This window comes from Lynx canadensis, chromosome C1, assembly GCF_007474595.2.
Source record: "Lynx canadensis isolate LIC74 chromosome C1, mLynCan4.pri.v2, whole genome shotgun sequence".
NCBI classification, from domain to species: Eukaryota; Metazoa; Chordata; class Mammalia; order Carnivora; family Felidae; genus Lynx; species Lynx canadensis.
Genome location: NC_044310.1, coordinates 64,803,009 through 64,825,509, shown reverse-complemented (window position 1 = coordinate 64,825,509; position 22,501 = coordinate 64,803,009). Strand labels below are relative to the sequence as shown.

Here is a 22,501-nt window from a genome sequence, read left to right as displayed (position 1 = left end):
TTTCCTCTCCTCTCCTTATATTTATAATTTTTTCCTACTCCTTTTTCTCTATGGTCATCCTTGCCACATAACCACCCTCCGATCTTTTCTAGTTGTTCCACTCCCGCTGTTACACTTGAATTCTTTTAAAATTCCTTCTCTCTGTTCTTTCTACAATGTCATTTTAGTAAGTTACAAAAGGAACTGTATAGAAAGAAACAAATATAAAAAGAAGGCTTTGGCAAATTCTATTTGTTGACATGAATACCGTCTACTTTTTCCTGGCCTGTAACTTCCACATGTCAAAACACTATGCCCATGATAAGAGCAGAGCAACTGTTAAAAAATACTCAAGTCTAATGAATAATTTTAGTGACAATATAGAATGAAAGAGCAAAGAACAAAATTAATACAAAGAGGCCTCGTATAACATTATGACATATACAGAGCAATTCTTTTTAAGTTTTTTTGGTTTTTTTTAGTAATCTCTACACCTAACAAGGAGCTCGAACTCATGACCTCAAGATCAAGAGTCACACACTCCTCCAACTGAGCCAGCCAGGTACCCGTGAACAGTAATTCTTAATTCTAGTACAAATAAAATCTTTTACCTAAATTCAAAATACATAGATACCTAAGTATTTCAAAATGCAGCCACTTTTAGTACATTATGTTCAGAAAAAAATGTGGAAAAACTTAACACTTCTTAACTATTTTTTTATTAAAAAAATTTTTTTTAATGTTTACTTATTTTTGAGAGAGAGAAAAAGAGACAGAGTGCAAGTGGGAGAGGGGCAGAGAGAGAGGGAGACACAGAACTGGAAGCAGGCTGCAGCCTCTGAACTGTCAGCACAAAACCTGACACAGGGCTCAAACTCATGAACTGCGAGATCATGACCTGAGCTGAAGTTGGACGCTTAACCAACTGAGCCACCCAGGCACCTTACTCCTTAACTATTTTTATTCCTTATAAGAATATAACAATTCTCCTCAAATTAAAAAAAAAAAATATTTTTGCCAAAAAGAGATGCAATATAATCTTGTCTTACTTCATTCTTTGGAGCATTTACAGAATTTAAAGAAGAAATTTTAATTATTCTTTCCTTTGAAGATTTCACTCAAAAAGTCTTTCCAAGTTTTTTTCTCTTTAAAATAGGAAACAAGGGGGGGGCGCCTGGGTGGCTCAGTCAGTTGAGCGTCCAACTTTGGCTCAGGTCATGATCTCAAAGTTCATGAGTTCAAGCTCCACATCGGGCTGATAGCTCAGAGCCTGGAGCCTGCTTCGGAGACACAGAATCTCTCTCAAAAATAAGCTCTCTCTCTCTCTCTCAAAAATACACATTAAAAAATAAATTTTAAAAAATAATAAATAAAATAAAATAGGAAACAAGGGTAATTGCATATATTAATGCATGCCCCAACTGCTGATATCAAAATCTCGCTTGCAATTAAAATGGGGTCCAAGATGGGGCATGTGGGTGGCTCAGTCAGTTAAACGTCTGACTTCAGCTCAGGTCATGATTTCACGGTTCTTGAGTTTGAGTCCTGCGTCAGGCTCTATGCTGACCGCTCAGAGTCTGCAGCCTGCTTCATTCGGATTCTGTGTCTCCCTCTCTCTCTCTGTCCCTCCCCCCCCTCAAAAATAAACATTAAAAAAAGATTTTTAAATGGAGTCCAATAAATAGAATTACTTAAAATATTTTAAATGTATGCCAGCCATGAGCTACATGCACGCTTTCGAGCCATGTCTCTGTCCCATTTTTATATTTCTGTTTATTTTCTTCCTCTCTCCAACACTTGAACTGGGATTCTTTCACTTAGAATGTAATTTTAGGGGCACTCAGATGCCTGAGTGTTGGTTTAGCATCCAACTCTTGGTTTCAGCTCTGCTCATGATTTCACGGTTTGTGGGATTGAGCTCCATGTGGGGCTTTGTGCTGAGCGTGGAGCCTGCTTGGGATTCTCTCTGTCCCTCACTGCCCCTTCCCTGCTTGCATGCACAAGCACATGCTCTCTCTCTCAAAATAAATAAACATTAAAAAAAAAAAAAGAATGTAATTTTAAAACAAAGTCACAATCCTACCTACACACTCGAAATTATATCTTATTGGCATTAAGTTCACTAGAAAAATAAAACTGAAAGAAAAACCAGGAAATATGATAGAACATTTTCTGTTGACTATTTTCCAAAAAATATGTAACCATATCATATTAATACACTTAAATGATTCTAAGAATTTTTTTTTTAATTTTATTTTAATGTTTATTTATTTTTGAGACAGAGAGAGACGGAGCATGAACAGGGGAGGGTCAGAGAGAGAGGGAGACACAGAATCTGAAACAGGCTCCGGGCTCTGAGCTGTCAGCACAGAGCCCGACACGGGCCCAAACCCATGGACCGCGAGATCATGACCCAGGCCGAAGTCGGACGCTCAACCGACTGAGCCACCGAGGCGCCCCAATGATTCTAAGAATATTAAAGAAGAAATTCACACGTTTCCTAAAAAACCATATAAAATGTCCATCTTACCGATATCATTAACAAGGGAATTAGAATCAGATGCCCCCAGGGTAGCTTCGAACTCCTCTTGGAGACGATATGCTCTTTGCAGGAGAGCTTCAAGTTTATGGATAAATTCAGTACTAATAATATCCTACAAGGAAAAGAAAAGTACACACAGCAAATATTAGATTCTAATGTTAAGATTCTCAATACCTTCCACTCTTAAATGAAAGACAGAGAAAGCGTGGGATATGAGGAAGGTCCATTGGGTGGTGACAGCACTGGATTCTGGCTGTGCCTTTGGCCAAGTCACCCCAGTTCTCAGGGATTCAGCTTCTCTACCTATAAACTTAAGGAGTGGGATTCGACCAGGGGTTCTCAAAGTAAGATCTCTGACCAGCAGTATCAGTATCATGTAGGAAGTTGTTAGAAATGCAAATTCTCAGGCCCCACCCCAGCCACTGAATTAGAAACTCAAGTCTGTTTTAATAAGCCTTTCAGATGACTCTAATACATGCTGAAATTTGAGACTCACTAGCTGACATGATTGGTAAATATCAGTCCAGCTCTAATTCTGTGCGACCTTTATGAATATAATGGCACTTAATTAAAACGAGGCTTTAAAAAATCCCTTTAGAAGTCATAGTAATTCTATATATTCTTAGAAAATCAGGGAACTTGATTATGAATTGCAAATTTGGGATTTAATAACTAACTGAACAGAAAAAGCCCAACAAGACATACCCCTCCACACATACACTCTTAGTCCCAAGGGAGAAAACAAACCCATTGTATTAAATGCCACAAAAAAGAGGCACCTGGGTGGCTCAGTTAGTTAAGCGCCCAACTTCAGCTCAGGTCATGAACTCGCAGTTCATGGGTTCGAGCCCCACATTGGGCTCTGTGCTGACAGCTCAGAGCCTAGAGCCTGTTTCAGATTCTGTGTCTCCCTCTCTCTCTGCCCCTCCTCCACTCATGCTCTGTTTCTCTGTCTCAAAAATAAATAAACATAAAAAAAAATTCAAATGCCACAAAAAGCAAGTAAAATGAATCAACATTAAACATTGTTCAATTCTTCCAATATTATAAAGGCCACTCTCAGGAGAATCACCCTTACATCTACACTTTCTTCAGCAATGGCATCTCCTGCACCCAATTTAATGGAACTACAGGCTTCATCTTCAGCCTGTCTATTTCGAAAGGTGAGAGCCTGCTCCCATCGACGTAGCGCCTCTTCAAACAATTCCATACCTATGAATTAAGAACAGAATGATTGTAAACAAAAAAAATCAATGCCAAAATAAAATCATTTGGGGCTGAAATCTTTTTCATATGGTTATCAACAATGGCATAATCTGACTGTAATTTTGGCACTAAAGAATAATCTTATGCTCACCTGATTTCATAGCAGAATTTTATTTTATCCTATTTTATTTTATATAATTGATTTTATATAATTGATTGTACATAATTATTTTATTTTTAAGTAGGCTTCACGCTGAGCATGGAATCCAATGCAAGGCTCAAGTTCATGACTCTGAGATCAAGACCTGAGCTGAGATCAAGAGTTGGACACTTAATCGACTGAGCCACACAGGAGCCCCTTCATAGCAGAATTTTAATTTCTCAATATATTCTAGGCCTATGGTGCTAGCCAACCAAAATTCAGAGAGAAATGACCAATATGTTTTCTTTTATTTAAAGTAACTCAAATATATACAGTGCTTGGGATTTTTCTAGAATAGTATCATGCATTCACCAAAAGTCCAACAATGACTAATTTTTACATTCACACAACTATCCTTCAAAATATCCACCTAAATTAAAAAGTAGGTAAACAGAAGACAGTAGTTGTTAAGCTATCAGGTTTATAAGAGGTTGTCAGAAAGAGAGAATAAAACTAAGAAGAAATAGCATACTAAGTCTACAATAAAGTTTTGCTGTGTCGATTTGGATAAATACAGTAATTGCTGAGTCAGTTAAAAATCTACAAGACCACTGCAAAAACCAAACAAGGGTTACAGTCTAAGTAGAAATTCATATCCCCTCAGCTATACACAGCTTTTGTGGGAAAAAATGTATGCGCTTCTTTTTCTCCAAGTAAAAAAAGTCTTACCAAAATAATTATGTACTTCAAACAAAACCAAAATATTTCAAAACTTCAATTTTTCTAGACATATAAAAGAAAAAGATCTTTAAAAGCTGCTTAATCTGGGGGCACCTAACTGTTAAAAACTGAGAATAAACTGAGGGTTGATGGAAGGTGGGAGGGAGGGGAGGGTGGGTGATGGGTATTGAGGAGGGCTTTTGGGATGAGCACTGGGTGTTGTATGGAAAACAATTTGTCAATAAATTTCATATATATAAAAAAAAAAAATATGTGTTTCCCCACCCAGAGACCTCAGGTCCTAATCTTTCCCTCTCTGCCTATTTATTCTACCTTTCCCTAATCATAGCAGCATTCATTGAAATAGCTCTAAACTGGAAACAACTCAAAACCCATTAACAACAGAAGGGTTAAATAAATCATAGTATCACAAAATGAAATACCATACAGTAAGAAAAACATGAAGGAACAACAACACACAAGCGCCTGGATGAATTTTATGCACACAATTTTGAGTAAAAGAAGCTAGATGGGAAACAATACATACTTCATAAATATTCTATTTAAACAAGGTTCAGAAGTGGTCAAAACTAAATTATATTGGTTAGGAAACTGTACTTAGGTAGTAAACTATAAAGTAAAGCAGGCAGCGAATTGTTTGGGGAGGGCTGGGGGCATTCTTAGGGTTTGTCCCAGGTCAAGAGGGTAATGAGCTGAATCCAAACAATTCAACATCTCTAAATGGTGTGGGATGGAATTCTCTTTTGCTATGTAGATTTGAAGTAAAACTTTGAGGCAATGAGATTCCGGACAGGTGAGGCAAGAAGGATGAATAGGAATAATGTGGCACAGGCAGGATTCCTCTTGGAAGGGCAGAGGGCAGCTGAAGAGGCCCTGTCCAATCAAAGAATCCCATGAGGGTCTTGAATGGATAACAAGAATGGGGTTACTGTGTTGGTACTGAGTAAAACATTTCACAATTTGTTCTCAGTCTCATCTTGCACAGGAGTTAGTTGTACAACCTAGATACTTCAGGATACTCTACATTCCAAATGCTCATGTGTTACCCGTAACAGATATATTGCTCACTGAATTATGTACACGTGACCCTCGACAACGTGGGTTTGAACTGTGGGGGTCCACTTATACATGGATTTTTTTTTTTTTTTTTTTACCAATAAATATAGTACAGTGCCGTAAGTATATTTTCTCTTAGGGTTTTCCTAATTGCATTTTCTTCTCTTGCTTGCTTTATTGTAAGAGTACATTATATAATACAGATAGCATACAAAATTTATTAATCAATGGTTTGTGTTAATGGTGAGGCCTCTGGTCAACAGTAGGCTAAATTTTTGAAGAGTCAAAAGTTATATGGGAATTTTCGATTGCACTAGTGGGTAGCAGTTTGGCACCCCTAATGCCCTGTTGCTCAAGGTTTAACTGTATTTATTTTGTTTATACATATTTTGTATTTCTCTTCATACGATGTATAATAAAAAATGATTCATGAAATGTGTAAAAAAAAAAAAAAAAATCTGGGGGCACCTAGATGACTCAGTCAGTAGAGCATGCAACTCTTGATCTCAGGGATGTGAGTTCAAGCCCCACACTGGGCATGGAGCCTACTTAAAATAAAAATTAAAAATAAATAAACAAACAAACAAATAAAACAAAGCTGCTTAATCTGGGCAAGTCAGTCTCAAGATGTTTTCCATATATAGTAGTTAAGGAATACCTCTCCTCTAAAATCATTTCTTCAAGTTCTCTGAAGAACCTACAACCCTAAACAAAAAAAGTGTTATTTAAATACAACTCACGCCTTTCCTTCTTATGTAATGTAATTTTCCATAGCAAAGAACCAATGTTGTGTAGATCTTCTTTCTAAAAAACCTATACACTTAAAAGACAATTAATTATATCACCATCTACTCTCCTTTCTCCAAGCTTTACAATTCTAGTTCCTTCAACCTTTTCTCACTCCATCTACTCTCCAGCCATCTGATTACTTTGGGTAAACATTAAGGAAGGGTGATGTAATCACAGAATAGTCCAAAGATAAAAGCTGCCTCCCAGGAAGAATTGTGTCTCACCTCGTTGCGGCACAGGGCCCAAACCACCACATATCTTCAGTTTTGTAACAGGAATTCAAACATATTTCACTAATACATTCTTTTAATGTCATCAATCTTGTAAAGGGAATTCAAATAATAGGTGGGTGATTAGATGACCCAGAGGGCTTCTACCAATCTTAATTCTATGATACTGAGACTCCCTGCAGCTTCTCTGGTTTTGCTCTATTTCTCTACAATTCTAACTCCCAATAATCCAACGGAAGCTGTTAGTGTAGGTTTATTAGACTTAAAGTAATCCAAAAGCATAGCTTAATTCTCAAGAGACCTTTGGAAAAGATGGCAAAAGAACTACTCTTACATCTTTCCCCATAGGCAGGAATAACTATGGTGATACTCCAGGAGATGATACAGTCTAACTCTTCTAGAATGTGGGAACATATTCAGAGGTACACAGTCCTTCTACAAATCATTATCTCCTTTACTGTTCATTGGCCAGGGCTATATCAAAGTTTTTTGTTTTGTTTTTGTAATTAGTATGCACTTCCATCAAAAGAAATACAGCCTGAAATAAAGTAGCAAACACAGAAAAGCATTTGAAAAAGTATTTCAATCTAATTCAATTCTTTTTTCTTTTTCTGGGCTCCAGTGATACTCTAGACATACTCCTTGGTCAAGCCAAGAGGAATACTAAGATGTGAAACACAGTCCTTTTTTTGTTATAAAATCATTCCTGGATATAAGAATACAGGGCACCTGAATGGCTCAGTTGATCAAGCATCTGACTTTGGCTTAGGTCATGATCTTGCTGTTCCTGAGTTCGAGCCCTGCATCAGGCTCTGTACTGACAGCTCAGGGCCTGGAGCCTGTTTCAGATTCTGTGTCTCACTCTCTCTGCCCTTCCCATGCTCACGCTCTGTCTCTCAAAAATAAACATTAAAAAAAATTTTTTTTTAATACAAATGATAGCTAGATAAAAAACAGATTAAATAAAGTGGACTCTGATAGACTCATTAGATAAGAACCAAGAGATCAGGTTAGATGAGTGAAACAGACTGAATAATAGCCACCCAAAAGTATCAGGTCCTAGTCTCTAGAACGTTACCTTACAAAGAAAAGGGGTCTTCGCAGATGTGACTGAATCAAGGAATCTTAAAATTAATTAAGAAATTTAACATGGGGAGATAACCTGGATTTGGTGGGGCCTAAAACCAATCACAACTGTCCTTATAAGAGGCAGAGGGAGATTTGATATACACAGAGGAGGTGATGATGGGAGGTAGAGACTGGAATCACACGGCCACAAGCCAGAAGCCATCAGAAGCTGGGAAGGGCAAGGAACAGATACTCTCCTAAACTGGAATTGTTGTTGGAAGCATAGCTCTAATGATACCTTGATTTCAGCCCAGTGATAATGATTTCAGACTTCTGGCCTCCAGCACTCTGAAAGAATGCATTTCTGCTGCTTAAAACACCAAGTTTGTGGAAATCCGTTAGAGCATCCTCCAGAAATAGGTTATATTATATACACCATATTCAACAGATACAAGAATATTTAAAAATTACGTTGCTTCCCTTAGAACAATTCATCATTATTTAGTTTCACATTAAATGTAAGCATAACATCTTAAAACATTATTATGTTATTCCTACCCATCAAGTATAAGTTCTCAGGAGTGGTCACAGGAATATTAACAAGTTTAACATCATCTTCATCTGCTTTGTCCCAGGAGTTAGAATTGCCGCAAGCACAGCTATGACAAGAATTGACGCTCTGGACCTAAAATTAAAATCGACAGCAGTGACTTCAAAATCTCTTTTGGGACAGTATTTTGCCATCTTTTATATTTACAAACTATTTATATAAATCCTATTCCAGGTAAAACAACCCATGTAATCCCCACCTGAACAAATAAATCTGATTATATTCAAAGTTAGGAGTCATACGACCCTAAGTATTTTAAGCCTTTGTTTGCTCAAAAATACACGAATAGAAGAATATTTCCAACAAAAATCAGTTATTTCCATTAGATATCAAGCAGCTACTTTTACAGTTTACTGTTTTATTAAATATTTGCTTATAAATTTTATCCACACCTACTCTGGTTTGAGGTAACTAGCTTATTTCCGCTTTAAAAATTAACAGTGCTGATTATGCTAAACAATAACTAAAATTGAAAAGCCTCTACCATCTTCCCTTCCTTAGCAAGGTGCACTGAGCCAATCATTTCAGTCATCTTTATGTAGATGACTCCCAAGTCTCTGCCTCCAATTCTGTCCTTTTTCTTTTTTTTATTTTTATTTTCAGAGAGAGAGAGAGACAGAGAGACAGAGAGAGCGCGCGCATGCAAGAGAAAGCGAGGGAGAGGAGTAGAAGGGAAGAGACAAAGAATCTCAAGTCGTATGCTCAATGACTGAGCCACCACCCCTCCATTCCTGTTGCGTTTTTTTTGTTGTTGTTTTTTGTTTGTTTGTTTGTTTTTTTATTTTTGGGACAGAGAGAGACAGAGCATGAACGGGGGAGGGGCAGAGAGAGAAGGAGACACAGAATCGGAAACAGGCTCCAGGCTCCGAGCCATCAGCCCAGAGCCTGACGCGGGGCTCGAACTCCCGGACCGCGAGATCGTGACCTGGCTGAAGTCGGACGCTTTAACCGACTGTGCCACCCAGGTGCCCCGTGGTTTTTTTTTTTTATGTTTATTTATTTTTGAGAGAGAGAAAGTGGGAGTGGGGAAGGGGCAGAGAGAGAGAGAGACCAGAGAATCCAAAGCAGACTCCACGCTGCCAGCACAAGCTTGACGTGGGACTCAAACCTGCAAACCGTGAGTTCATGACCTGAGTTGAAGTCTGATGCTCAACCAACTGAGTGACCCAGGTGCCCCCAAGTTCTGTCCATTTTAACGGTGCCTGAGTGGCTCAGTCGGTTAAGTGTGACTTCAGCTCAGGTCATGATCTCGTGGTTTCCAAGTTTGAGCCCTGCGTCGGGCTCTGTGCTGCCAGCTCAGAGCCTTGAGCCTGCTTCACATTCTGTCTCTGTCTCCCAAAAATAAATAAATGCTAACTTTTTTTTTTTAAGAAGTCTAAGCCTGGGGTGCCTGGCTGGTTCAGTTGGTAGAGCACGGGACTCTCAATCTCAGGGTCGTGAGTTCAAGCCTCAAGTTGGACATAGAGCCTACTTAAAAATATATAGGGGCACCTGGGTGGCTCAGTCCATTAAGCATCTGACTCTTGATTTGCCTCAGGTCATGATCTCATGCTCCATCTCACGCTTGAGATTCTCCCTCTGACTCTTTGCCCCTCCTTTGCTTGAGCATGTGCACACACACACTTGCTCTCAAAAATAAAAATAAATAAACATCTTTTAAAAATTTGACATATTTAAGAATGGGGCAGCTAGATATTCCAACAAAACAGAGAAGCCAAGTACAGAATATGGTGTTTAATAAACTATTTAAAATAATGACAATACATGATGGTACAGACATACACTCCCAGAGATATATATGTAAGAAATTACCGATGTTGTTTGTCTCTAAGGACGGGAACCGAGAGGATCGGTAGCATATTTATCACTGTACATTTTTTTGCCTCTTCTTTATTTAGTAGCAAGTATATATCCTACCTATTTAACAAAATTTTTAAACCATAATAAGTCAAAAAAAATACTAACTTTATTCCTCACTTGTCAATCAATACTATATTAATGCTTCAAACAACAAGGTGAGGAACTCCACACTTGGCTTCAGCAAGCCACATACTTTTACCTACGCAAGCTCATCATCTTGTGACCTAGTACAAAGTCTGGCTGTATCTTCCAGCTTTTTTGCAGAACATCTAGTTTTTTTGTTTAGATTTTTTGTGTTTTTTTTTAAATTACTATTTTAGACAGAGAGAGAGAGAGTGCAAGTGGGGGAAAGGGGTGGGGGGAGGGAGGGAGACAGAAGGAGGAAGGGAGAGAGGGGGAGAGAGATGGAGAGGGGGGAGAGGGAGGGGGGGAGGGAGGGAGGGGAGAGAGAGAGACAGACAGACAGAGAGAGAGAATCTTAAGCAGGCTTCACACTCAGCACAGATCTCAACCTAGGGCTCCATCTCACGACCCTGGGATCATGACCTGAGTGGAAATTGAGTTGGACGCTCAACCTACTGAGCCACACAGGCGCCTCAGAAATATCTAGTTTGAAGCAATACTTCAGATCAGCACTATTCTTACAGGACCCCATGTACCCATATCACTTGCTTAAAGAAAGCTGGAAGCAAACTGGCTGGTTATTTACCAAAAGGGAAGTTTTACTTGCCTAAAGAAAATAGACTCAATAAGATGATTTAAGGTTCTTTCCATACTAAGAGCTATCTATAATTATATGACATTTAAAAAAATTTCTTTTTCTTTTTTTAAGTTTTATTTTTATTTATTTTGAGAGAAAGAGAGCAAGTGGGGGAGGGGCAGAAAGGGAGGGAGACAGAATCCCAAGCAGGTTCCACACTATCAGTGCAGAGCCCGAAGCAGAACTTGAACCTATGAACTGTGAGATCATGATTTGAGCTGAGGTGAAGAGATGGATGCTTAACCAACTGAGCCACCCAAGCGCCCCTATTATTATATAACATTTAAACCAATATATAACAATAGACACAAAAACAAACCTATAAAATAATAAATTTTTTTCTTTACTTACGGAGGCTAAACTCTGTGCAGAACCTGAGTATTTACTGAAAAGTCCTCCATTAGCATAGTTACAAGACTGAGATCCTTTGTCTTTGGCAGAACTTAAAGATAATGTCAAATTTTGTCTACTACTGGAACAACTTGAACCTATCAAACAAATATATCAATAATATTAGAAGTATCAGTAACTCCAATGACAAATTTCCGATAAAATTTCCAAGTTTACGTTATATTCCTTCAGAAAGCTTCTAATTTTAAAACTCATTTCCCTCAACTGTGTAAATTATTAAGTGTACAGCATTATTAAAATCTACCTCTCTTTACAATTGTTTTTAACACTGCTAAAATATGCTTCCTAAATGAAGAATAAACTATTCATCTAATTAGTGTATTTGATATGACATTTGAATGACCTATTATAATCAGTTTAAAATACTGGCAACTATGAATCTTCAAGTTATAAATTAACAAAATATAAGCACTTCCTTTCCTGAATTACATCTGTACCATGTCCATATTGCATTACATTGTAATTAAGTTTTTTCTTTTTCTGTATCCCCTAACCATCTATCTATCCATCTATGGCTGACATTGTATCTCAGTCTATCTTAATGCAGCAGTTAAGACACTACTCAATTCAATTCCTGGGACGTGTATGACCCTAAGCAGGTCACTTAAGTTTTCCTTATCTCGATTTTCTTTATGTCTAAAATGGAAACAATAACACAGGATATAGTCCTAATTCATAGAATTGTTATAAAAGTTAAACAATGTAGTGAATATACAGCATTTAGCACTAGGCCTGAGATCTAATAAGATCTCATTAAGTGAGAGCCATCATTACTGTAATGTTCACTGTACTCGGCACAAAATATTCATTAATCATTTGCTGGACAAATTAATCACAAAAGCATATGATACTCTAAATAATAAATTAAAAATAATTATAAGTGTTAAAAATAAGAAATTCAGCATGCTCAAGAAGTTATTGGGTTTTTAAAATTTTTTTTAATGTTTTATTTTCAAGAGAGAGAGAGACAGAATTTGAGCAGGTGAGGGGCAGAGAGAGAGGACACAGAATCCGAAGGAGGCTCCAGGCTGTGAGCTGTCAGCACAGAGTCCAATGCGGGGCTCAAACTCACAAACCGTGATATCATGATCTGAGCCGAAGTCAGACGCTTAACCAACTGAGCCATCCAGGTGCCCCAAGAAGTTATCGTCATTGATACAACATGGCAACATGTACCATATCTCTAACAAAAACTACAGGTCTTTTAAAAGCCAGCAATTTTACTTCTATTTATACACTAAGAAAATAATCAGATAACTATATTCAAAGCAAGAAAAACATTCTAAAGGGACTAACAGGGAATTGGTTAAATAAATTAGTGGATATGTTTACAAATTTAACACTAAGTACATATTAAAACGATAGAAATATATTTATTGACCTAGAAAAACAATTTTATATATTGTTAAATATTTTAAAAGCAGGCTACAAAAGGTGTAATCATAATTTTATTTAAAATACATACATCATCTACTTGTACATAATATAAAATTGTGTATCTCAATAGACTTAAATGAAAATAGAAATGGATAGATATATGCCAAAGTATTAGAAGTCATTACTTCTGGGTAGCAGAATATCAAGTGATTTTAATTTTTTGTTTGCTTCTCTGTATGTTCTATTCTTTCTAAAATTAATCTGTATTATCTGGGAGTTAAATATTAAGGAAAGACATTTTGGAGGCTACAGCACAGAAATCACTGCACTCCAGTTATGATTAATATATAAATCTTTCTATGATTTAAATATAAACTTTCTTTGTAGACTCAGTTCAGCTATCTCCACATACCTTTGTCTGACGCTGCTCTTTTAGTGTATTCAAGTATGAGGTGCTCTGGTTCCCATGGTAATATTTTTCCTTTCTTCTTTCCACGTCTTCTTTTAAAGTGACGGGCCAGAAAAATTACAGATACGGCACTCACTGCAGTTACCACAAACAGCTTTTTTGCTACTGGTGAAAATCTTATCTGGAAAAGATGTAGTTAGATTGAAAAAAAACTTCTTATATTTGTTCACTTTAAATAAAGATGTAAGAGGCAAACTTATTCTTAAGATAACCTAGTTCTAGGGGCGCCTGGGTGGCGCAGTCGGTTAAGCGTCCGACTTCAGCTGGGTCACGATCTCACGGTCCGTGAGTTCGAGCCCCACGTCGGGCTCTGGGCTGATGGCTCAGAGCCTGGAGCCTGTTTCGGATTCTGTGTCTCCCTCTCTCTCTGCCCCTCCCCCGTTCATGCTCTGTCTCTCTCTGTCCCAAAAATAAATAAACGTTGAAAAAAAAAAAATTTAAAAAAAGATAACCTAGTTCTAACTACTATGAGAAGAGTATTACTTCACTCTTTGAATGACAGCTCAAATGAAAGCTGTCACTCTTTGAATGACATTTTGTTTAAAAACAAAATGTACTAATATATTAATTTCTGAAAGTCTTAGGTAAATAAACAGTATTACCACAAACATCAAAAGGAGCACAAAATAATTCAACCCCATTAAAACCTGTTGAACAACTAATGATTAATTCATGCAACTAACTGAATCATAGCAAGATTTTAAATTACAGGAATGATTAATTCAGAGATTTATTTATGTATTTATTTTTAACATTTATTTCTTTTTGAGAGAAAGAAACAGAGCATGAGTAGAGGAGGGGCAGAGAGAGAGACAGAAATGGAGACACAGAATCCAAAGCAGGCTCCAGGCTCTGAGCTGTCAGCACAGAGCCCTATGCAGGGCTTGAAACCATGACCTGTGAGATCATGACCTGAGCTGACGCTGGTTGCTTAACTGACTGAGCCACCCAGGCACCCCAGTTCCGAGTTTTAAAACATACCAATTTTTTTTAACTATCTGGAAATTTGAGCAAACATGAATTAACTTAATTTCTAAATAGAATCTGAATAAGCCCTTTTATGCATGAATTATTCAACAAATATTTACTCAGCATTTTACAAAGTACCACACTGTGCTATGAAAATTAGAATTAAAATCTTATCGTAATTCTATTCAACAAGCAACTATCAAATGCCTTTCATTGATCAGGAAGCACTAGGCATAGAGGACACAGATCTTGCCTCCTTCAAGCAGTATGTTATAGTAGAGACAAATATATTCACAAGTAATTACAATATAGTGTGATAAATACAGTAACATAAGTATACACTAAGTATTCACATCACCTTCACATAAGAGGTAACTAACTTTGTCTTGGGAGACAGACACAATCACCTAAAATACAGGAGAACTATAAAATAAAGCCATAATCTTGGGGTGTAGAGGGCTGGAGAGAGTGTCACTTTCAAATGAACAACAAAAACAAGCCAGACAAATGGCAAGTTCTCAATTTTTCTTGAAACCATCACAATGCTGAGAACAGAGGGCAATCACTTGGCCCCAAAATTAAGGAGACACAGGTATCTGCAGGGAGAGATAGGGCATAAGCACTGGCATGCAGAGATAAAACACAGCAGGACATCAGTAAGAAGAGTTCAGCTAGTATGGCTGGTAAATTGGTGGAGACAGTAGCATTGGTGAGAAAGGGTAAAGCACCCCCAGGAGCACGGGGGATGTTGTAAATATGGGCATAATCCATACTTTTTTGCAGGTTTTATCTTCACGAATCCCACCAGGCACTACTCACAGAAAAGACTGCAAGACTCCTAAGTCTCCCCAATGGTGCAGAACCGAGGGAGGGAAACAGGAGTTTCTGTGGAGGGTCATAAACTGCATCAATACCCTTCTCTATTCCCTCAAAAGAACAAAAGACATAAACTGTAGGATGCAGCTTTAACTTTCAAAGGAAATACATACCATTAAACACTTATATTAAAGAAGGTGTAAAATCCATAATCTGAGTTTTTACTTTAAGAAACTAGAAAACAGATGAACAAATCCAATCCAAAGCAAGTAGAAGACAGGAAGTAATAAAGACTAAACAGAAATCAATGAAGTAGAAAACTAAATCAATAAAATCAAAAGCTTATTAAAAAGAAATCAATAGATTCACTCCTGGCTTTTGGCAAAAAAAAAATAAAAATAAAAATTCAGTAAAACTGACAAACCTGAAGCCAGTCTGACCAAAACAAAAAAGAAAGAGAAAGAAAGAGAGAAAAGATGAAAAGACACATATTACTAAAATCAGAAATGAGAGAGGCATTGTCACTAAAGACCTCACGGATATGAAAAGTATTACTATGAACAACTCTATGCCCATAAATTCACTCTGGAAGAAATAGATAGAATGAATAGTTACATATGTACTAAAGAAATTGAATTTGTAGTTAAATAAAACCTTTTAACAAAACTATTAGGGCAAATTCTACCAAATATTTAAAAAAGAAATATTAATTCCATTCAATGAGGGACTACTTCCCAATCATATGTGAAGCTAGCATTACTATTAATATCAAAACCAAAGACGTTACAAAAAATTATAGACAAATATCTATAATGTAGATAGATTTTTTTAAAAGTCCTTCACAAAATAGTAACACATTGAATCCAGCAACATATACAGGAGATACTACAGGAAATAAATACTACAGGAGAGTCTGGGTGGCTCAGTCAGTTAAGCATCTGACTCTTGGTTTCCACTCAGGTCATGATCTCAAGGTTTGTGGGATCATGCCCCGCATCAGGCTCCATGCTGACAGCACTGCTTGGAATTCTCTTTCTCTGCCCCTCCTTCCCCTCTGAAAATAAATAAACAAACTTTAAACAAAAAATGAACACTATATATGACCAAGGAGTGTATATCCTAGGAATGCAAATCTGGTTCAACATTCAAAAATCAATGTAATTTACCATAATAACAAACCAAGAAGAAAAGCCATAATATAATTTCAATAGATTCAAAAAGAACATTTGAGGGGCCCCTTGCTGGCTCAGTCAGTTAAGCATCTGACTTTTGGTTTTGGCTCAGGTCATGATCTCAGGAGCACACTGGAGCACAGAACCTGCTTGGGATTCTCTTTCCCTCTCCCTCTGCCCCTCCTCCGCTTACTCTGTTTCTCTCAAAATAAATAAACTTAAAAATTAAAAAAAAATTTAAAAAAAGAACATTTGAAAATATTCACTATCCACTCATGATTTCTTAAAAACTCTCAGCAAGTTTTATACAAATGCATGAATATTCTAAAAATCCCTTTCAATGAAAGCAAGTAGATTTCCTTTCCACACTGAATAATTATCTACTCAGAAGGTGTTGCTTTATTGAATGAGGGTGTCACACCTGTTCCAATGTCCACTTGTTAAGAACCTGTTGGACTTGGCTTTGATTTCTGATTGAAGAAGTAAGTGAGCCCCCCTAAATTTGGCAACTCGTAGACCCTGTTAGAAAATGGTGTGTGGTTTTGGTTTCCACATTATACAATATATAGGGAAATTGGAAGGAGTTCAGAGAACAGAAACAAAATGATTAAAGGGTTGGGGAAATAAGGAGCTGGGATTATTTTATCTGAAGAAAAGCTTTCAGGGAAAGCAAGATGGTGTATGTGTGAGTGTGCATGTGTGTGTGCCAAAGACAGAGTCAAAGAAGCCAAATCTTAAAGGCTATGTGTTTGAGCAGGTTTGATTGGCCTTTGTAGGCCATCTGGAGTCTGGTGGAGGGAGTGAGGAGAAGCTGGTCTGCCTTACCAATTACTGGGAAGAAGAATAAGCAATTTAAGAGAAAGAGGGGGGACTTGGCAAGAATCAGGCAGGAATTACTTTAGCTAGGGGTTCTGTCTCAGACCTACTTATATTATAATCTTCAAATGTAGCAAGAATTTTTGTCTACGTAACCCTTACATTTCAGCTTCTACTAGATTTGAAAAATATGATTAGGTATAGTATATCTAAAACTACTTAATGATAAGCCATGTCCTATTTCTCTCCAACTATATGATGAAATCTTGAGATAAAGTTTTTCTTCGTCTTCTCAAAGAAAAAAATAAATAAATAAAAACTCTCAGCAAATTAGGATTAGAAGGTGTGTGCATTAAATAGCATCCCCTCAAAACTCATGTTCACCTTGAAGATCAGAATATGATCATATATGGGGCACCCAGGTGGCTCAGTTGGTTAAGAATCTGATTCCTGATCTCAGCTCAGGTCTTGATCTCAGGGTTGTGAGTTCAAGCCTGGTATTGGGCTCCACACTGGGCATGGAGCCTACATTAAAAAAAAAAAAAAAGACAGAAAAAGAAAAACAGAATATGATCTTATTTAAAAAAATCTTTGTCGATGTAATTAAGGTAAGAATCAAGATGACATTGCATTGGATTAAGGTGGACCATATGTCCAATGAGTGTCTTTATAAGGGATTAAAGGACACATAGAGACAAAAAGGAGAAGGCTATGCAAAGAAGAAGACAGAGATTACAGTTATGCTGCCACAGCCAAGGAATGCCTGAAGCCAACAGAACCAACATCATATTAGAAGTAACAGCCAGTGCCAAAAGTCAAGAAAGAAGAATAAAAGAAATACACATTGGAAAATAAAAAGTAAAACTGTCTCTATTTGCAGACAACTTGATTGTCCACATGGAAAATCCCAAAGAATCTCCCCGCAAATCCCCTAGAACTGGTAGGTAAATAGGCTACAAAGTCAATGATAGCAATAAGCAAATGGAATTTGACATTAAAAAGCAATACTACTGGGGCACCTGGGTGGCCTAGTCAGTTAAGCATCTGACTTTGGCTCTAGTTATGATCTCACCGTTAGTGAGTTCAGGCCCCACATTGTGCTCTCCGTTGACAGTGTAGAGCCTGCTTTGGATCCTCTGTCTCCCTCTCTCTCTCTCTGCCCTTCCTCAGCTCGCATGCATGCCCTTTCTCTCTCTCAAAAATAAACATAAAAAAAAAAAAGCAATACTACTTATAACAGCACCAAGTAAAAGAAAAAATAGAGAAAATTTTAAAAAATTCAGTTAACAACAAAACACTAATCAAAGAAATCAACAAAGATAAAAGGAGATACATCATGTTCATGGACTGTAAAATGTCATTCTCTCCAATTTGATCTACAGAAAATAATAAAAATCCCAGCAAAAATTTTTGTAGATATTGGCAGCTTATTTTTTAAAAAATTAAAGAAAGGCAAAGGAAGTAGGATAACCAAAATAACTGAAAAAGAACAAAGTTGGAGAACATACTCTAGCCAATTTCAAGACTTAACTATAAAGCTACAATAATTAAGAGAGTGTGGTATTGGTATAAACATATAGATCAGTGCAACAGAATAGAGTTCAGAAATAAACCTGCAGAAATAGTTAATCTATTTTTGTTGAAAGTAAAAAGGAAATTCAAGGAAGAATTTTTAGAAGAAAACAGAAAATCTATGTAATCTTGAAATCACCCAAACCCAGAAACCACCTGGGTGTCCTTCAACAGATAAATGGATACACGTTACATCCATATAATGGAATACCCAGCAATAAACAAGGACATAATATTCAGATACACAACAATGTGAATGGATTGCAAATGTATTATGTAAAATGAAAAAAGCTAATTCCAAAAGATTATATGCTGTATAACTCCACACTATATACAATAATTCATGCACAGATCATAAAGTTAAAACTATAAGGACATAAACTCTAAAACTATACAGTTCTAGAAGAAAGCATAGGAGAAAATCTTTGTGAACTTCCACTGGGCAAATACTTCTTAGAGATGACACAAAGCCTGATTTATTTTTTAAAAAAGAAAAGTTGACAAACGGATTTCAGAATCAAAAACTTCTGCTCTTTAAAAGGCACTGTTTAAGGGGGTACTTGGGGGGCTCAGTCAGTTAAAGCATCGGACTTTGGTTCAGGTCATGATCTCACAGTTCATGGGTTCAAGCCCCACGTTGGGCTCTGTGCTCACAGCTCACAGCCTGGAGCCTGCTTCAGATTCTGTGTCTCATTCTCTCTGCCCCTCCCCAGCTTGTGCTCTGTCCCTCTTTCAAAAATAAACATTAAAAAAACATTTTTAAGACACTATTTAAAAAAATAAAATAAAATAATAATTTAAAAAGAGGATGTCTGGATGGCTCAGTCAGATAAGCATTCAACTCTTGATTTTGGCTCAGGTATTGATCTTGCAGTCTGGAGATTGAGCCCCTTATGGGGCCCCCCTACACTGAGCATGGAGCCTGCTTGAGATTCTCTCTCTCTCTCTCTCTCTCTCTCTCTCTCTCATAAATAAATAAATAAATAAATAAATAAATAAATAAATAAAGGCACTTGGGTGGGTGGCTCCGTTGGTTAAGCATCAGACTCTTGATTTTGGCTCACATCATGATCCCAGGGTCGTGGAATCAAGACCCACATGGGGCTCTGCGCTGAATGTGGACCCTGCTTGGGATTTTTGTCTCTCTCTCCTTCTCTGTCTCTCTCCCTCTCACTCTCTCTCTGTCCCTCCCCTCACTCACACTCTCTCTAAAAATAAAAAATAATAAATAGATAAGAATAAAAGTTAAATAAAAGGCACTGTTTAGAAGTAGAATAGGCAATCTACAGACTAGGAGAAAATAGTTGTAAATCATATGTCTGAAAAGGAATTATACCCAAGGTATATAAAGAATTCTCAAAACTGAATATGAAAACAAAAAACCCAATTAAAAAATGGGCAAAAGCTCTGAACAGACACATCAACAAAGAAGACTTATGGATGGCAAATTAGCATATGAAAGCATGTTCAACATTACTGGTCACTAGGGAAAATCAAATTAAAACCACAAGAAGGGTTCCTGGGTGGCTTAGTCAGTTGAGCATCCAACTTAGGCTCAGGTCATGATCTCGTGTTTCACAAGTTCAAGCCTTACATCGGGCTCTCTGCTGACAGCTCAGAGCCTGGAGCCTGCTTTAGATTCTGTGTCTTCCTCTCTCTCTGCGCCTCCCTCACTTGTGCTTTGTGTCTCTCTCACTCTCAAAATAAATAAACATAAAAAAATTAAAAAATTAAAAAAAAAAAAAACCACAAGATTCTACTACATACCTATATTAGAATGGCTAAAATTAAAAGACTGGCCATACCAATGATATAGCCACTTTGGAAGAAGTCTGGCATTTTCTTTAAAAATTAAATACATCCCTATCTTGTGATTCAGTCATTCCACTCCTAAGTACTCACCCAAGAAAAATGAAAGCATATGTCATACAAAGACTTGTATTGGGATGTTCTTAGCAACTTTACTTACAATTAAAACACAAAACAGGAAACAACCTACATGTCCACCAAAAGATGAACAGGTAAACAAACCGTGCTCATACATACAACACATATATATTTCAATATAATCAGACTACTTGAAAAAAAAACAGGCAAAAGAAAGTACATATTATATAATTCCATTTTATATAAAACAGAAAATTCAAATTAATCTAGAGTGACAAAAAGCAGATCAATGGTTGCCTGGGGGGAAGGGAGGGAGGGGAGTCGGACAAGGAGATGCGAAGGGAGAGATTACAAAGGGAAATAAATTTTTGGAGCTTATGGATATATTCATTAATCTGATTGTGGCAAGAATCAAGAATTGCACAAGTACATACAAATGTACGTCAAAACTTAAATTGTAAACTTTTTTTTGTTTTTGTGAGAGAGAGCATAGGAGAGAGTATTACAGTATTTTCTGGAATACTAGAAATGATTTACTTCCATTTACCATTAGCATTTGGCCTCAAAGACTGTGGTCCAACAAAAAAATTAAAACTATTCTTAAAACTATTCTTACTCTACTTTTCTTCCAAGTCCATTTAAATTCCTTCAACACTATCCAGAAAAAGTAGAACATTCCAATATTGCCTCAAATATTTTCCCTTAATGATCTTTAAGAATTGGGGCACTTGGGTGGCTCAGTTGGTTAATCATCCAACTTCGGCTCAGGTCATGATCTCATGGTTTGTGAGTTTGAGCCCTGCATTGGGCTCTGTGCCGACAGCTCAGAGCCTGGAGCCTGCTTCAGATTCTTTGTCTCCCTCTCTCTCTCCCGCCCCTTCCTGCTTGCACTCACTTGCGCATGCTCCCTCTCTCTCCTCTCTCTCAAAAATAAATAAACATTTAAGAAAAAAAAAAGAATTGGGGCGCCTGGGTGGGTTAGTTGGTTAAGCATCTAACTTTGGCTCAGGTCGTGATCTCACACTTTGTGAGGTTGAGCCATATGTCAGGCTCTGCACTGACAGCACAGAGCCTCACTTGCCCTCTCTCTTTCTCAAAAATAAATAAACATTTTTAAAAAAAGAATTATTCTCTTAAGCAATGTCTCTACTACAGGTATCAGCAAATTTTTATTTCTTTCTGTTTCTATGTTTTTCGCTCTGGAAACATATTTTCAGTGTTCATTGCAATTAAATGAGATTTGGAAAAAAACAGCAATTCCTTGAATTAGGATACTAAAGATCCAATGATAAAATAAATTCTAAAAACAGCACTATTATTGGGATACCTGGATGACTCAGTTGGTGGAGCGGGCAACTCTCGATCTCAGGGTTGCGAGTTTAAGCCCCATGTTGGGTGTAGAGATTACTCAAAAATTAAATCTTAAAGAAAAATTCTAACATTTTTACTTTATATTAAATATAAAAAGAACTCTATTATTAAGAATACCTTAATTTTCAATATATTGTATAAACTGCCATGACCTCATTACCAAAAAAATATTAACCTTAGATCAAATGTAAAGATTATTTACTGCAGGAATAAATGTAAGATAACAAAATTAAGACCTCCATTAAAGAAAATAATCTATCAATACAGGTCCAGTCACAGCTAAGTGATCATGTCTGCTTAAACTGTCAGCTCTACTATATCCAAGGGCACTGAAGTTAGAGAACTATTCTATTAAGAGATAAAAGTACAAAATTAAGGGGTCCTTGTGTGGCTCAGTCGGTTAAGTGTCTTGATCTCAGCATCATGAGTTCAAGCCCCACATTGGGTTCCTCACTAGGCATGAAGTACATAAATAAATAAATAAACAAACAAACAAACAAACACAAAATTAAAGCTACTCCATCAGGCATATAATGTGTTTTACTAATATAAATTCAAATACAATAAAAATCAATTCACTTTTGTTAAGATCTAAGTTCTGTTTATATATTATTTTTATATTAAAAAACCACCGAAGTTTACAGTCCTAATCTCATGA

At 36.9% G+C, this 22,501-nt stretch overlaps 1 protein-coding gene across 3 annotated transcripts in view; it reads right to left on the bottom strand.

The window, feature by feature from the left end:
- The window catches only part of MIGA1 (mitoguardin 1), a 106,433-nt gene that overhangs the window by 69,092 nt on the left and 14,840 nt on the right, over positions 1-22,501 (bottom strand). For 2 of the 3 annotated variants that reach the window (XM_030324309.2, XM_030324310.1), the window contains exons 3-7: positions 13,184-13,361; positions 11,335-11,471; positions 8,312-8,438; positions 3,600-3,733; positions 2,510-2,633 (exon numbers count right to left, since the gene is read on the bottom strand). In XM_030324309.2, coding sequence (XP_030180169.1) covers positions 2,510-2,633; positions 3,600-3,733; positions 8,312-8,438; positions 11,335-11,471; positions 13,184-13,361 — 700 coding nt within the window. The remainder of the gene's footprint in view (positions 1-2,509; positions 2,634-3,599; positions 3,734-8,311; positions 8,439-11,334; positions 11,472-13,183; positions 13,362-22,501) is intronic. The other variant, XM_030324311.1, reaches the window with a different exon arrangement.